This window comes from Lepidochelys kempii, chromosome 9 (assembly GCF_965140265.1).
Source record: "Lepidochelys kempii isolate rLepKem1 chromosome 9, rLepKem1.hap2, whole genome shotgun sequence".
In the NCBI taxonomy this organism is placed as follows: Eukaryota; Metazoa; Chordata; order Testudines; family Cheloniidae; genus Lepidochelys; species Lepidochelys kempii.
The window spans coordinates 74,022,193-74,039,516 of NC_133264.1; the positions used below are offsets into that span (position 1 = coordinate 74,022,193).

The window sequence follows — 17,324 nt, forward strand, 5'->3', positions numbered from 1 at the left end:
CCATATTTTGGCTAAGTATTGTTGTTAGTAGTTACTATCTTCTCTCATAGGGGTATTATGAGTAGAGCTAGGCAAAAGTTTTGAATCCAAACTTTTTTCAGTGAAAAAAAGCAGATTCAATCACACTGAAATTCATGTCAGTTTTGCCAAATTGTTCATTTTGAAACCTCACCCCCAAAATTGAAACATTATGTGTTGACACTTTTTAATGAAACATTTTGATTTTTCCATTCAAAGAAACTTTTTGTTTAGAAATTTCCTTTAATTGTATTTTAAAAGAATAAAAATAGTTTAAAATGCTCAAAATTGAATTCATTTTTTTTCAACTTTTCAGATCATTTGAAAATCTCAACAACAAAAAAGAAGGTTTTGGTTCAACCTGAAATGTAATTTTTTCTTCAGAATTGGCAGCAAACTGAAAAATCTATAATACCCGGCTGTAATTGTGAGACTCAGCTAAATTTTAATTTAATGCACCCTGAGATCCTCAGAGGAAAGGAGAAATAAAAGTGCAAGTTGTAGATCTGGCTTCTGTTTATGAGACTTTAATAATATCATGAGATTATAATAAAAGTGACTAAGGAAAACTTTTATCCTGATCAACATTCCTTGTCCTAATGAATATTACCAGTGGTTTATTATTCATATGATCACAGTTGTATGAAGCCTGCTTTTGAGAGACCAATGCCATGTTCATCATTTGAAGAGGCATGACAAACAAACAATACAGGACATTAAATTATAACTAGGAAAGCTTTAGTAAGAGAATATAATTAATGCTGCTCTCTTCAATTCCCAAAGGCAGAGGATTTTCAATATTTTACAGGGAGTGTGAAAAAAAGTGATGGGAATAAATCAGGACTTCTTGAGATGTGTTAGTCTCAAAGCACTAGAATTGTTGTGTTAAACCTGCTGTATTCAGCAGCTGTTAGTTCCAAATGCAGCACTGCTGGCCAGATAGAATTTTCAAGTTCTGTCAATAAGTATCTAGCATTAAATATGCCACAAAGATGGGTAAATTTATCATATGCTTTGTGCCAGGAGCACAAGCCACTAATAGTGATGAACAGATGGCCAGTGGAGAGGCTGAGATACCCAAGCTTCAACCCATTAACCTTTGGAACCTAAATATTATAACAGCTGGGAATACCTTTCTCCCCTAAAATAGGGTGAAAAATTACCACTTTCAGCATATTAGCACTCTCTCCAAATTAACAAGGATAGCAAGTGATATGATTCTACTCTGGGACACTATTTGCTCTGCAGAAGGTGGTCCCATTCTTAAAGACTAAATTGAATGTCAGTCGATAGCCAGCTGGCCTAGTAGTCAGGCAGTAGCTCCACAATACTTTCTGTCCTGGTCATTCTTGAAGGGGCTTCATCCAGGTCATATGCAGTGGGCCTCAATCCCTCCTGAGTGTTTCTTCCCCTCCTCTTAGTGTTCTGTCATAGCAGAAGTACAGGGGAGCAAGGTTAGGGGACCCAAGTCCCCCCACTCCACTGGGTTCCAACACAGACCCCCAGAGAAGCATTACAGTGTCTGGACCACTCGTTGGTCCACCCCAAGTTATACTATCCCCTGGGTTGCTTCCTGTCGGGCTGTGTATCCTCTGTTTGCGGCATGGTCACAGACTTAGAAATAGCCACTTAATTTGCCAGTGGGACAATGTCCCATTCTTTGTAGTCTTTTGGGAGTTTTCAACTCCCAAAGAGAGGGGGAGAATCTGGATCACCGCTTCCCGGAAAGTCTTAACAATGCTGTAGCCACTCCTCATAGCACCAGGCACCAGCCTCACTTCCTGGTGCAGCCTGTAGCTCCTTTCCCACTTCCCCTGGGCTACCAGTTTCCTTTTAAGCTATCCCTCCACCTAGGGCATGCCCTGCAGCAGCTGGGGAATGGGGCATCCCAAGCCCACTGCTGTCTGTGCCTTGCCCTGGTTTAGTGTGGGGTTGGATGATCGAGATGCTAAAGGAGCATTCAAGGATGATAAGGCCACTGTGGAGAAACTAAATGAATTCTTTGCATCGGTCTTCACAGCTGAGGATGTGAGGGAGATTCCCAAACCTGAGCCATTCTTTTTAGGTGACAGATCTGAGGAACTGTACCAGATTGAGGTGTCGTCAGAAGAGATTTTGGAACAAATTGATAAACTAAAGAGTAATAAGTCAACAGGACCAGATGGTATTTACCCAAGAGTTCTGAAGGAACACAAATGTGAAATTGCAGAACTACTAACTGTAGTCTGTAACCTATCATTTAAATCAGTTTCTGTACCAAATGACTGGAGGATAGCTAATGTGACGCCAATTTTTAAAAAGGGCTCCAGAGGTGATCCCGGCAATTACAGGCTGGTAAGTCTGACTTCAGTACCGGAGAAACTGGTTGAAACTATAGTAACAAACACACAGATGAACATAATTTGTTGGGGAAGAGTCAACATGGTTTTTGTAAAGGGAAATCATGCCTCACCAATCTACTAGACTTCTTTGAGGGGGTCAACAAGCATGTGAACAAAGGGGATCCAGTGGATATAGTGTACTTAGATTTTCAGAAAGCCTTTGACAAGATCCCTCACCAAAGGCTCTTAAGCAAAGTAAGTTGTCATGGGATAAGAAGGAAGGTCCTCTCATGGATTAGTAACTGGGTAAAATATAGGAAACAAAGGGTAGGAATAAATGGTCAGTTTTCAGAATGGATAGAGGTAAATAGTGGTGTCTCCCAGGGGTGTCTGCTGGGCCCAGTCCTATTTAATATATTCATAAATGATCTGGGAAAAGGGATAAACAGTGAAGTGGCAAAATTTGCAGATAATACAAAATTGCTCAAGATAGTTAAGTCCCAGGCAGACTGTGAAGAACTACAAAAGGATCTCTCAAAACTGGGTGACTGGGCAACAAAATGGCAGATGAAATTCAATGTTGATAAATGCAAAATAACGTACATTGGAAAACATAATCCCAACTATAATACAGGGTATTTTCATCTTGGAAAAGAGACGACTAACGGGGGATATAATAGAGGTCTATAAAATCATGACTGATGTGGAGAAAGTAAATAAGGAAGTGTTATTTACTCCTTCTCATAACACAAGAACTAAGGGTCTCCAAATGAAATTATTTGGCAGCAGTTTTAAAACAAACAAAAGGAAGTATTTTTTCACATAACGCATAGTCAACCTGTGGAACTCCTTGTCAGAGGATGTTGTGAAGGCCAAGAGTGTAATAGGGTTAAAAAAAGAACTAGATAAGTTCATGGACGATAGATCCATCAATGGCTACTAGCCAGGATGGACAGGGATGGTGTCCCTAGCCTCTGTTTGCCAGAATCTGGGAATGGGCAATAGGGGATGGATCACTTGGCGATTACCTGTTCTGTTCATTCCCTCTGGAGCACCTGGCATTGGCCACTGTCAGAAGACAGAATACTGGGCTAGACGGACCTTTGGTCCGAATAAGTATTGCCATTTTTATGTTCTGTAAATCCCATCACAGTAAGAAATCTTTATCTACTTCCTAATTAATATACTTTCCCCCGGGATTCTTTCATTTCATTAAAATAGGAATTAGGTATCTGGATAGCTAAGAAAGAGTTTTCTAATTGTTTGTATTTGCATTACAGTTTATGCCACTTAATTCAAGTTAATTTTTTTAAGTAAATAAGAAACACTGGTGCCCATGAGGCTGTAAAACAGTATCGGTCTGTTTTAGGGTTTTCTATATAACTCCTTTTCTGGAACTTTTTGCATTCTAGATAAAGACAGACAGACTGCTTTCCCCAGAGCCATACTTTACATGATATCCTTACAAAGGTGATCCTTTCATTTGTAGAACAGTGTGATTCATACTCACTGTTTCCTTCTGCATTCAATGGCTCTATCTATCCTGAACTCAGGTAAACTGATGAATCCTTCTGCTTTTTCATCCTATCACAAGAGAAGAGGAAGTGCAGGTGAAGATGAGTACATTATTGAGGAAGAGAGAAACAGGAGATGAAAACTGGACAGCTGTGACTTATGGTCAAAAGCCAGGTCAAGTCCAATGAATAAAGATAAAGAATACATTGTTCCCACACTGTTAATTCATGAAGATAGTTTACTTAAACATATGCTGTTGACAGTTTTTTATAAAGTGACCGACTTGTCAGTTCACTAACACCAGTAACCACAGTAACACCAGTCCTTCTGTGTTAAAGACAATACAAAGCACATTCAAATGTGAAAATTACTTTCAACATCATAGCAGGAATCTGAACCCATTTGTTTAAAGAGTATATTACATCTTAACAGTTATTGTATTGCGGACACCTCCCTTCCTAATGGTGACTGAAAACATTACTGTGGCAATTTCAACAATTGTTTGCATGGAAAAGTAATATTAGGAAAATATTTCATGTAATTTTCATTTCCTTAAATGTCATTTAACAGTGGAAGAAGACAACCGGCACAATATGACAGGCCAGCTTTCTGAAGACCACCCGTAAGTGCTGCGCAGATCACTGGTGGTTTACGTACCACACAGCCTGGGAACCACTGGCACACATAAGGAGTACCATCTGACATTTGCAGACACATCAATAAATATATTGGTATACACACAACACAAGCATACACTCACACTGTTTTATTATTACCCCCAACATAATCATACATACAAGCATACATTCAAACAGTTTTATTATTGCCCTCAGCATAATCTAAGAAAATAAGTCTCCATGACTCAAATCAACTGCTCCTCTGAGTCAGGTTTTCACTTTGGTTTAATTTTTAGACTGTAGGGATGAACTCATCCCAGGTGTAACTCATGGCTGAATTTCCCCACACTGTTGATAGTAGGGCAAGATGACAGCGAACATCTTGTTAACCTAATGAATAACAAATATGGAAAAGAAGTACTGTTTATTTCTGACACTTGTAGTTCTTGAAGAATGCCATGTAACTATTTTATTGTTAGACTTGCACATAGATGATTGAAGACTTCAACTGAATCATTGCAGCTGAATTTTTTCCCATCCAGACCCATGTATCACAGACCCATGTCCAAGTAAACTCTGCGTATTTAACTACTAATTGGTAAATATTAGCTTCCTTTATTTAAAAAGTAGCAAAATTTAATTTAGGCTGTTTTTTCTTTCTTTCCAGTGTAGCATATACTTACATTCTGGTTTGTGTACCAGTACAATGAAGAATCCTTCAGAATAAACCAGTATTTTTTCCATTTCTGTGTAAAGTATCCTTTGGCATCTTTTTTCTTCCACAGCCAGCCCTCACAATCTCCATGGCCCAAGTCTTTGCAGGAAATCCGTCTCCTGCTCCCACTAGTCAGAGAGCTCCCTGTAAATGGGAAGATAACATGAGAGACTGAGGGATCCTATTGCTACAAAAATAAATACAATAACTTACTTTTTAAAACTAGTGATGAGCCAAAACAGGAACCTCTAAACTGAAACCCTTCAAATTTCAGGGTGGAGGGTGGTTCAGATTATAATTCCTGAATCTAGACATGTCCTATGATTTTGGTTTCCAGATGGATGCAAAGATAGAAGAGGCGTGGTTTGTAATTCTGGTTTGGATTGAATAAAATCTTATCCAATTATTTATTCTCAAAGGAGTTCTGCCATATGGGGCCGAAATCTCATTAAAATAGTTTGTGATATTTTGGCATCATCAAATCCAAACCAAAAACCTAGTCCTGATTTGGTCTTTAAGTGGCATAAACTTAAATCTTGATCCAAATCCAAACACCACTTCCTCAGTCCGTTTTTAGCTCTTAATTTTAGCTGCCCTAAAATAAGTCAAATTCTGGTAAGGAAGTTTATTGTCAAGAAAAAAGGGAGTATCATCATTCCATAAGAATCATGGAGCAGTATATGCCCACAATACTTGTACTCTGATTTTAATTCATCAACAATATTTTAGATTTACTGAACTTAGTTTAAATGCTCTGTAACAGGAAAATACTTTGTCTTCATTACTTCAACACATCCTAGTTGATAACCCTGAAATGTCACTCTGTCTTACAGATATCACTATCAAACAGAATTTTTTCTTAATATTGTATAATTTTTCCTTAAAAGCCTACTGCAAAGTTAATTAAAACATTAGATGTTTTACTGTGAAAAATCAAGTTTACATTGTTACATACATTATATTTGTCTGACAGCTGTGAAGCAGTGCCAGAAGGTTAGATCACATTAAATTACTACCCTTTTCTTGATAGTATTCCATTGAATTAGGTCTGATCCCGACAGTGGATCTGTATACGTGACCCACACTCCTCCCATTGCCATAATAGGGCCTTCATTTTCTAAAGCCATAATAGGGCCTTCATTTTCTAAATTTTGAATATTTATCAACTGAAATGGTTTACCTTTTGACCATTTTTTGGTTTTTACCCTCAGGGAAGCGTAGTGGAAAGACTATAAGGAGAGAAAAAAATATGGATGAGTACCAGTCCATGCAGTATTAAACCATGTTATTCTGTTGATATACAGTAATCTCTTCATTAATGATTGTCTGTGTCCATGATCTTCCTATCTTTGCCATTTCAAGCACGAGAAAATCTTAATTTTTAATAATCATATTATAAAATATTGTAATAAAAGTAACACAAATTGTAGTTATTAGGCAGCAAAAAACGGTAGTAATCATTGGTGGTACTGAGCAATCACAATAATCTCCTTTGGTGTTATTTTGTTTTATAATAATAGGAGGATAAAAACAAACAACAAACAAGCAGAACAATGCAATGCTAAATAAATAAACTAACATCTGTATTTTCACAGAGCTACCTGGAGTATTTAGCCACATGCTTCCCTATCAAGTCAACAGGAGCTCTTGACTGAATCCTTATGAAATAGTGAGGAGATCATTTCATGGGGGTTTCACAGGCATTATATAATAACAAAAAGTCACATAATCATTCATTTTAAAAATAAATTAAACTGTAACACACAACTAATCAATTCAAGGGGAAATTTCTGTCCTGAATCTTATAAAGTTAATATGTGACTTTAGTCTTTGTTTAATGCCATATTAGTGGGAACTCATATACAAGTCCTCTAATTATATCCAGGTACATGCCTGCTGTAGCAATGAAATTACACCCAAAATTTAGTAACATTCTTTTGTGATCGCAGAATATACCATTAATTCGGAAAACAATGGAAAGTAAGTCATTTTTATTCATTTTAAAACATAAGTATTATTTAATGGAGAGTGGGGAGATTTTTTATGCATGGGAATGGCACGGGAGAAAGAACAGGCCAGCTTGAAGGAGAAGTGGACTGCTGGCTGCTGCGGCTGTAGTCATTAGCAGAGCAAAGGCAAGGAGCTTGTGGCATTGCAGACACATATGTAGGGCAGGTTTCAGAGTGGCAGCCGTGTTAGTCTGTATCAGCAAAAAGAACAAGGAGTACTTGTGGCACCTTAAAGACTAACAAATTTATTTGAGCATAAGCTTTCGTGGGCTAAAACCCACATCACCAGATGCATGCAGTGGAAAATACAGTAGGAAGATACATATATATACACAGAGAACATGAAAAAATGGGTGTTGCCATACTCACTATAACGAGAGTGATCAATTAAGGTGAAAAGAAAAGGAGTACTTGTGGCGCCTTAGAGACTAACAAATTAAGGTGAGCTATTATCAGCAGGAGAAAAAAAAATCTTTTGTAGTGATAATCAGGATGGCTCATTTCCAACAGTTGACAAGCAGGTGAGAGTAAAAGTGGGGGAGGGGGGGAATAAGCATGCGGAAATAGTTTTACTCTGTGTAATGACCCATCCACTCCCAGTCTTTATTCAAGCCTAATTTAATGGTGTCCAGTTAGCAAATGAATTCCAATTCAGCAGTCTCTCATTGGAGTCCGTTTTTGAAGTTTTTTTGTTGTAATATTGCAACTTTTACGTCTGTAATTGAGTGACCAGGGAGATTGAAGTGTTCTCCAACTGGTTTTTGAATGTAGGGCAGCATCGCATGGTGAATGAAAGGCATACTTTTTCATCTGTTTTGTCCTGTCTGACATCTAGATTGTGAGCTCTCTGGATCAGGGACTGTCATCTTTGATATTTGTCTGTATAGTGCCTAGCACACTGTGGTCCTAATCCTTAACAGGGGGTTCTAGCTGGTACCATAATACAAATAAATAAAAAAATAATATAATGTCTACATCCATCACATAAATGTACACAGTATTTCAGGTGTTTTTACCATATTAAACATCTATCTGTAACACTCTAGTAACTAGAAGTTACTGTGGTTAAGCAGCAGTTTTTTTAAGGAAGTTGATCATAACCATAAGCAATAGATACAATAATCTAAGCAAATCAGAGTACAAGAAACTCTACAGCTATTGAGACTTAACTGTACAGTGGTTGTTTCCCTTTTAGTACAACTCTTTGTGCTCTGCTTGCCTCCAAGGGGTTGATTTGTCTCTGTAGGCCTATTTCTCAATAACCACACAGTGTGTGAATTCTTGTACTGGGTGAAACCCCTTCCTGTCAGCTGTGCAGGTATTTGCATAATCCCACTGTAGTTATTTCTCAATGACCACACTGCACTGATCTTTGCTCTGATTTGCTGCTATAATCCCTTTCTGCCCAGACTGGTTCTTGTTCTCAGGATTTTCAAGCTGATTACCAGCAAAAATGACACCACCTTAGCTTTTTATTTCCTTCACATGAAACAGAAAAACATCACTACTAATATGAAAAGGAGAAAAAACAAAGAAATTCACCTTTTCCAAAAACAAATCAAAGAAACCACTCAAATGCAAAGAGATTGGGGGCTGAGAAAATGTTTAAAGGGAAACTGTTTTCTAAATATTTTTAAAAACCAAACCCCAATCCCTTTGGATCATTACCCTCCCTCAGGCTGCATTCTGCTCCCACTGAAGTCAATGGGAACTTTGCTACTGTTCAATGGGAGCAGTTTGGGGTCTTTCATCTCATTTCTATTCCTATCTCACCCTACAGGTCAGCAGGGCTCTTCTTGTTGGTTTACATAGTCTCTTCCTCCTAGTTTAATTCTGGAACAAAATGAAAACAAAATATACTACAATCTGAGAGGCAAAGAGCCTGGCTGGAACACAGAAAGAAAAGGGAGTGAGGAGAGGAAAAAAGATCTGCTGAAGGCTAAAGGGAGAGAAGGGGGATGGGTTGGAAGAAAGACTCAGACATCAGGATGATGACCATGATATGCATGCCTAGACGTGAATTATATAATTAGTACAATATTCCAGCCCAGTTATTTATTTTGATATTAAATTAATTTTATGTCTTCACATTTTCATTTTCAACGTGAATATTTTTGAATTGATAATGCCTTATTTCATCTCAGAAATTATCATAGGGCTAGATGACATTTTTGCAGATGGGTAGGACATGGCTATGACTTCTGGTCCCTAGACAAGTATGGGAAGAAGTTTGAGATTGTGAGAAAAGCACATTAACTGGATATTTCTCCTAAAATGATAATCAGTGAGACAGTTATTGTTAATATTAAAATGTTGTCCTTAAGCTTCAGAGTTAACAACCAAGTGGAATACATGGGGCAAATATTACCTAAGACTACAGTTTCAGCCTATATGCATATGCAGGCAGACATCAGTGTGTACTCCATCCTGTTTTCAATGTTATCTCTGCAACCAGTATGGGCTAAAAATATGGGGTTTTTTAAAAAGAAAATTTAGATTCTGAAGCTCAATTGTGCACAGCAAGTTCCGTAGCCATGAATTGCAGAACACACAAAGCTCTGAATATAATATTAGATCATAATAATAAACAAATGTTTAATTTAGACTAACTGCTTGCCATTTTATATGTTTTAGACCACAGTGAAAAGTTTAAGATAGTACTCTAAATTGGTGAACTTATATTTTTATTTCCACACAACCAATTTAAACATACAAAACTGAGTATTCTTAAATTTGTTGCAAAAATATTGCTTTTGGGTTGAAACTTTGTGCTGAATTTCAGTATTCATAAAATTCTTTCTGTTCAGTTATTTCCCCCTGAAAATAGACATTTATTACAGGAAAACTGGCAGAACTCGAACTATATGGCCCAGATTCCTTCCATTACCATTTCTTCTCTATTATAAAAATTATATAAAATGAGACATGGGCATTTGGTGCTTTTATTAGCTTAGCAAGATCTTTCTGTTCAGGGAGGACATTCTGTAAAAGTAGCATTTTTCTGAATAAGTAGACCACATAAAAGGCCAAACAAATACCACTGCAAATATACCCCGTTATGCTGTTCTTTTCATCAGAAATTCCCCTGACAGTGTAGCCTGAAATGAGAGACAAAAATAGCTGAAAAGTTACTCAATAGTGCAAGACTGTTTGCAGATACATCAGATATTCTGAGTTAGCTCAGCACAAAGCAAAGATTAAGTATAAATCCCAGCAAGATGGCATTATTAGACTGTGACTATAGTTTGGGCCACAGAGGGAAGCTGTAAATACCAACAGTCCTTTGTAGATATGAAATAACAATGAGAACCTGAAAAAAATTGTGCAGTTACAGTGTTATGATAAGTGCAACAATATTTTACTACTTTAAAAATTTATGATTTTATTCGTTAGACAGGGGTTTAGTTACAGAGGCAACTGCAATTTAGTGGTTAGAGCAGAGGACTGGGCATAAGGGACTTGGGTTCAACTGACGATTCTATCAGTGACTCATTGTGTAACCTTGTACGAGTCACTTTTCTATGTGTCTCAGTTTATCCATATGTAAAATCAGAATAATGCTTACTTATTTTTGTAAAGGGCTTTGAGTTTCTATGAGAGAAGGTGCTGTAATAAGTGCATAGTCTAATTATTATTCATTAAGGAACATCCTTCTTATGAGTAAGGGTTGAATGTGGAATATAGATTATAAAATGTACAATAATTCATTTAAAGATATGCAACGAGGGTTATAATTTAAACACTGCACAAGCATACCACATAATAGGAGCATCTGAAGAGAGGACTCTGAATGCTGGAGAGGCTTAAGCAAGGCATAATTTTAAATGACAGTGGTGGATGGGAGGGATTGTCTCAGTATCATCGTAGGCCTGCTCGTTGTCCCCTTAAAATTCAGCCAGAAGCGACCTGCCATATTTGGCAGCATGAGCACTTTCTGGCCCCGAATCTCTCGCAGGAATCAGCTACACCGTACTCTTGTGAAGCCTGGCTCACTGCACACCAGACCGAGTACCCACAGACTGCCACTGTCTATAGCAATGCTCCAGGGGCAGCTGTACACTAACGTGTGTCCAGAAATTCTTCTAGCCTCTGAGTCATTCTCCCATTTTTCTAGGCCTGCTCCATTCTCTCTTTTGTTCTGGCCACTCTCCCAGCCAACAACAGTACAATGTTTGACGTGCTGCAGATAGATAGAGTTGAACTCTGAGACTGACAAAATCCATAAATGTAACAGGTATGATATCATGCAAAGACTTAGTAAATTCTCTCCATCTGCTGGATGGGGGACCTGTATTTCAAGCCTGTGGAGTGGCATGGAAGATTGAAGAGAGAAAGGCCAGCAGTCTGTTGCTGTTTGTAGGAGAAATATTGGAAACGAGGACATAGAATGGCTGTTAAATGGGAAAAAGTGGCAAAAAAATTAAACAATGTATTGTGGCTTTTACGTATTTATTTTAAACCAGAGCAGCGAGTAAGATGTGCTGTGCAACCAGACTGCCCAAAGAATGATTATGCTTCTTGTGAATGGGGATGAATCAGAATGGAGCAGGCTGCTCCCTCTAACACAGTGGTTCTCAGCCAGGGGTCGAGGATCTCCTGGGGGTCATGAATAGGTTTCAGGGGGTTCACCAAGCAGGACGAGTGGTGGACTCATGGGGGCCCAGGGCAGAAAGGCTAAGCCCTGTCATGCAGGACCGAAGCCCAGGGCCCTGAGCCCTGTTAACCAGAGCTGAAGCAGAAGCTTGAGCAAATTAGCTTCATGGAGGCCCCAGGCAATTGACCTGCTTGCTACCTTCTAATGCTGGCCCTGGCTTTTATATGCAGAAAACAGTTGTTGTGGCACAGGTGGGCTGTGGAAATTTTATAGCAGGGAGGCTCAGAAAGAAAAAGGTTGAGAACTCCTGCTCTAATACACTGTCCCTTCTCTGTGGGCCATTGCAGGTGACTGTCTCATGGCCCTTGCTCCTCTCCATCACATTTTCAGGACCCAGAGTGTGCAATCCCCAATCTGCTGAGTGCTGGGAGCACAATGACTGCTATTTATAGAAGCCTTTTCACAGCCATGTAGCGGTGACATAATGACCCTGGGTGGGTCATATACAGTAAGGAATAAATCTTTTATCTCAAAATTTGTAGCAGACACATAAATCTGTAAGTGGTCTAGTCACTAGAGTTAGGGGAGTGTGTGTGCAGAGGGGCGGGGGGAAGAGCCATACTCTGTAAGCATAGGTTACAAAGTTTGAGCTGAAATGTACATTGATAAGACATGACATTTAAAATGAATAAATGATATCGTCAGAACATTTTTAGAAATAGCTTGACTGCTTACAATTCCTTAAAAATTCAAACAGAACAGGTTGAGAAGTAGAGTAGTAGTTCCTTAGAATGAGCTGGAGAATGCCTATATCAAATTATTCATAATCCATTACAAATCTCTAGATCTGATTCAACATAAAAATGGTGAGAATAGAAGCACAATAGATCAGAGAACAGAAGAGACTTGCAATTTTAAATTATGAGTCAATCAGCCTCATTCTCCTACTTCTGTGTATTGAACAGCATATAAAATTATGCCAGTTAAAAGAACAAGGAAAAAAGGGCATGAGTGAATACACTGAGCAATGAATGCTTTGGTAACTTACAAAACTCTAGATTCAAATTTTAAGATGCAATGGAACCAAATAATCCACTTTAGGCTACACAGTATAAGTAGGTTTCAGAGTAGCAGCCATGTTAGTCTGTATCCAGAAAAAGAAAAGGAGTACTTGTGGCACCTTAGAAACGAACAAATTTACTTGAGCATAAGCTTTCGTGAAATACAGCTCACTTCATCAGGTGCATGCAGTGGAAAATCCAGTAGGGAGATTTTATATTCACAGAAAACATGAAACAATGGGTGTATGGTAACACCCATTGTTTCAAGCTGTAGCTCAACGAAAGCTTATGCTCAAATAAATTTGTTAGTCTCAAAGGTGCCACAAGTACTCCTTTTCTTTTTACAGTATAAGTAAACATTTTACACTTGCAACTTCAAAATGATTCATAGAGTGGCTATGGGAACCAGCCAGAAGATGAGAGAATGTACCATGGTTGTCAGCATTTATGGCCTCTTCTCAAAACCACAGCATGAAGTGTGATGTTAAAAGAGTAGCACAAAACATAGGCTGACAACAGTCTGCATTCGTGAAGTTCCAGCAGCGACACAAACCTCAGCATAACCACAGAGAGGAACATGTTTAGCTGACACAAAATTACCTAACTGAAAAGTTGCACCTATGTTTAAATAATACAACAGAGATCAGTGATTTAGACTAGCTGAAAAGATTTAAGGAAACTAATATGTTGAAGAAAATCTGGTTGTTTACACCTCAGCTATTCTCACCCTCAAGGGTTTTTACCTTAATCCAATAACCGAGCGCAATAAAAACATTGAAAACACACAAGTAGATGCTCCCACCTGCAGTGCAGCCTTAGAGTAAGTATGTGTACATTATAGTGCCATATGCCTGGGGAGCAGCAGTAGAAGTGCTGGCTAACCTAGTGAGGAGGGCTTTAAACTAGGTTCACCGGGGGAAGGAGACCAAAGCCCTGAGGTAAGTGGGGAAGTGGGATACCGGGAGGAAGCACGAGCAGGAGCGCACAAGGGGGCAGGGCTCCTGCCTCATACTGAGAAAGAGGGACGATCAGCGAGTTATCTCAAGTGCCTATACATAAATGCAAGAAGCCTGGGAAACAAGCAGGGAGAACTGGAAGTCCTGCACCTGGCACAGTCAAGGAATTATGATGTGATTGGAATAACAGAGACTTGGTGGGATAACTCACATGACTGGAGTACTGTCATGGATGGATATAAACTGTTCAGGAAGGACAGGCAGGGCAGAAAAGATGGGGGAGTTACACTATATGTAAGAAAGCAGTATGACTGCTCAGAGCTCAAGTATGAAACTGCAAAAAAACCCGAGTGTCTCTGGATTAAGTTTAGAAGTGTGAGCAACAAGGGTGATGTCGTGGTGGGAGTCTTCTGTAGACCACTGGACTAGGGGGATGAGGTGGACGAGGCTTTCTTCCGGCAACTCACAGAAGTTACTAGATCGCAGGCCCTGGTTCTCATGGGAGACTTCAATCACCCTGATATCTGCTGGGAGAGCAATACAGCGGTGCACAGACAATCCAGGAAGTTTTTGGAAAGTGTAGGGGACAATTTCCTGGTGCAAGTGCTGGAGGAATCAACTAGGGGCAGAGCTCTTCTTGACCTGCTGCTCACAAACCGGGAAGAATTAGTAGGGGAAGAAAAAGTGGATGGGAACCTGGGAGGCAGTGACCATGAGATGGTCGAGTTCAGGATCCTGACGCAGGGAAGAAAGGACAGCAGCAGAATACGGATCCGGGACTTCAGAAAAGCAGACTTTGACTCCCTCAGGGAACTGATGGGCAGGATCCCCTGGGAGAATAACATGAGGGGGAAAGGAGTCCAGGAGAGCTGGCTGTATTTTAAAGAATCCTTATTGCGGTTACAGGGACAAACCATCCCAACATGTAGAAAGAATAGTAAATATGGCAGGTGACCAGCTTGGCTTAACAGTGAAATCCTTGCTGATCTTAAACACAAAAAAGAAGCTTACAAGAAGTGGAAGATTGGACAAATGACTAGGAAGGAGTATAAAAATATTGCTCGGGCATGCAGGAGTGAAATCAGGAAGGCCAAATCACACCTGGAGTTGCAGCTAGCAAGGGATGTTAAGAGTAACAAGAAGGGTTTCTTCAGGTATGTTAGCAACAAGAAGAAAGTCAAGGAAAGTGTGGGCTCCTTACTGAATGAGGGAGGCAACCTAATGACAGAGGATGTAGAAAAAGCGAATGTACTCAATGCTTTTTTTGCCTCTGTCTTCACGACCAGCACAGCATGGGGAAGAGGTGACCAGCCCTCTGTGAAGAAAGAAGTGGTTCGGGACTATTTGGAAAAGCGGGACGAGCACAAGTTCATGGGGCCGGATGCACTGCATCCAAGAGTGCTAAAGGAGTTGGCAGATGTGATTGCAGAGCCATTGGCCATTATCTTTGAAAACTCATGGTGATCGGGGGAAGTCCCGGACGACTGGAAAAAGGCTAATGTAGTGCCCATCTTTAAAAAAGGGAAGAAGGAGGATCCCGGGAACTACAGGCCAGTCAGCCTCACCTCAGTCCCTGGAAAAATCATAGAGCAGGTCCTCAAGGAATCAATTCTGAAGCACTTAGAGGAGAGGAAAGTGATCAGGAACAGTCAGCACGGATTCACCAAAGGCAAGTCATGTCTGACTAATCTAATTGCCTTCTATGACGAGATAACTGGCTCTCTGGATGAGGGGAAAGCAGTGGACGTGTTGTTCCCGGACTTTAGCAAAGCTTTTCATACAATCTCCCACAGTATTCTTGCCAGCAAGTTAAAGAAGTATGGGCTGGATGAATGGACTATAAGGTGGATAGAAAGTTGGCTAGATTGTCGGGCTCAACGGGATATGATCAATGGCTCCATGTCTAGTTGGCAGCCGGCATCAAGTGGAGTGCCCCAAGGGTCGGTCCTGGGACTGGTTTTGTTCCATATCTTCATAAATGATCTGGAGGATGGTGTGGATTGCACCCTCAGCAAGTTTGCAGATGATACTAAACTGGGAGGAGAGGTAGATACGCTGGAGGGTAGGGATAGGATACAGAGGGACCTAGACAAATTAGAGGATTGGGCCAAAAGAAATCTGATGAGGTTCAACAAGGACAAGTGCAGAGTCCTGCACTTAGGACGGAAGAATCCCATGCATCACTACAGACTAGGGACCGAATGGCTCGGCAGCAGTTCTGCAGAAAAGGACCGAGGGGTTACAGTGGACGAGAAGCTGGATATGAGTCAACAGTGTGCCCTTGTTGCCTAGAAGGCTAATGGCATTTTGGGATGTATATGTAGGGGCATTGCCAGCAGATTGAGGGATGTGATCGTTCCCCTCTATTCAACATTGGTGAGGCCTCATCTGGAGTACTGTGTCCAGTTTTGGGCCCCACACTACAAGAAGGATGTGGAAAAATTGGAAAGAGTTCGGCAGAGGGCAACAAAAATGATTAGGGGAGTGGAACACATGACTTATGAGGAGAGGCTGAGGGAACTGGGATTGTTTAGTCTACGGAAGAGAAGAATGAGGGGGGATTTGATAGCTGCTTTCAACTACCTGAAAGGGGGTTCCAAAGAGGATGGATCTAGACTGTTCTCAGTGGTAGCAGATGACAGAACAAGGAGTAATGGTCTCAAGTTGCAGTGGGGGAGGTTTAGATTGGATATTAGGAAAAACTTTTTCACTAGGTGGGTGGTGAAACACTGGAATGCGTTACCTAGGGAGGTGGTGGAATCTTCTTCCTTAAATATTTTTAAGGTCAGGCTTGACAAAGCCCTGGCTGGGATGATTTAGTTGGGGATTGGTCCTGCTTTGAGCAGGGGGTTGGACTAGATGACCTCCTGAGGTCCCTTCCAACCCTGATATTCTATGATTCTAAGCAGGGGATCAAGTGTTTGTCAGCAGTGGTGATATTTAAGCTGGAGGGTAGGGGTGAGAAAGGAGGAGGTGTAGTGAGAGTTCTTTGTAGACTGTATGGAAGGTAGTGATGCACCATCAAGGGAAGCTCCTTCCAGCATTCCTTACCTTCCTTAGCTTGACTGGGGAGATAGCAAGCAGGTGGAAGTGACACCTGGAAACAATTTGTCAATAGCACAGGTTTATGCCTTTAGTGAGCAGAGGTCTAATTTCCTCAGTGCAGTAGGTAGCAGCAGGAATGGGCTTCTGGGCCAGGAAGAGAGAACGAAAAAAAGAGAGGGTTCAAGAGGTCAACCCATCATTCCCACCCATCTCAAACATGTTCCACATGAAAGATTTTCTAAGAACATGTACTTCAAGGGGAGGCCTATAAATCACCGCAGTTAGTTCTCCTCCTGTATTTGTGTACTATCTCAGTCACTGGAATGGATGTTTCATTATGCATACTGTGATAGGGTCGTGCCAGATGGCTATCGGAGAGTAATAGAAGGCAGATATATTAGCCCCAGGCTAAGTAGGTCCCTTTTCCCTGGGTAAGATAACAGGGAAGGTTCCAGAACAATCAGGAACCTTCT

The 17,324-nt window shown here is 40.3% G+C and overlaps 1 protein-coding gene across 1 annotated transcript in view; it reads right to left on the bottom strand.

Moving 5' to 3' along the window:
- LOC140917643 (connector enhancer of kinase suppressor of ras 2-like) overlaps positions 1 to 17,324 on the bottom strand; it is a 463,215-nt gene that overhangs the window by 49,519 nt on the left and 396,372 nt on the right. Inside the window, exons 17-19 of the mRNA XM_073360900.1 lie at positions 6,367 to 6,415; positions 5,155 to 5,330; positions 3,850 to 3,923 (exon numbers count right to left, since the gene is read on the bottom strand). Of these exons, the coding sequence (XP_073217001.1) occupies positions 3,850 to 3,923; positions 5,155 to 5,330; positions 6,367 to 6,415 (299 nt within the window). The remainder of the gene's footprint in view (positions 1 to 3,849; positions 3,924 to 5,154; positions 5,331 to 6,366; positions 6,416 to 17,324) is intronic.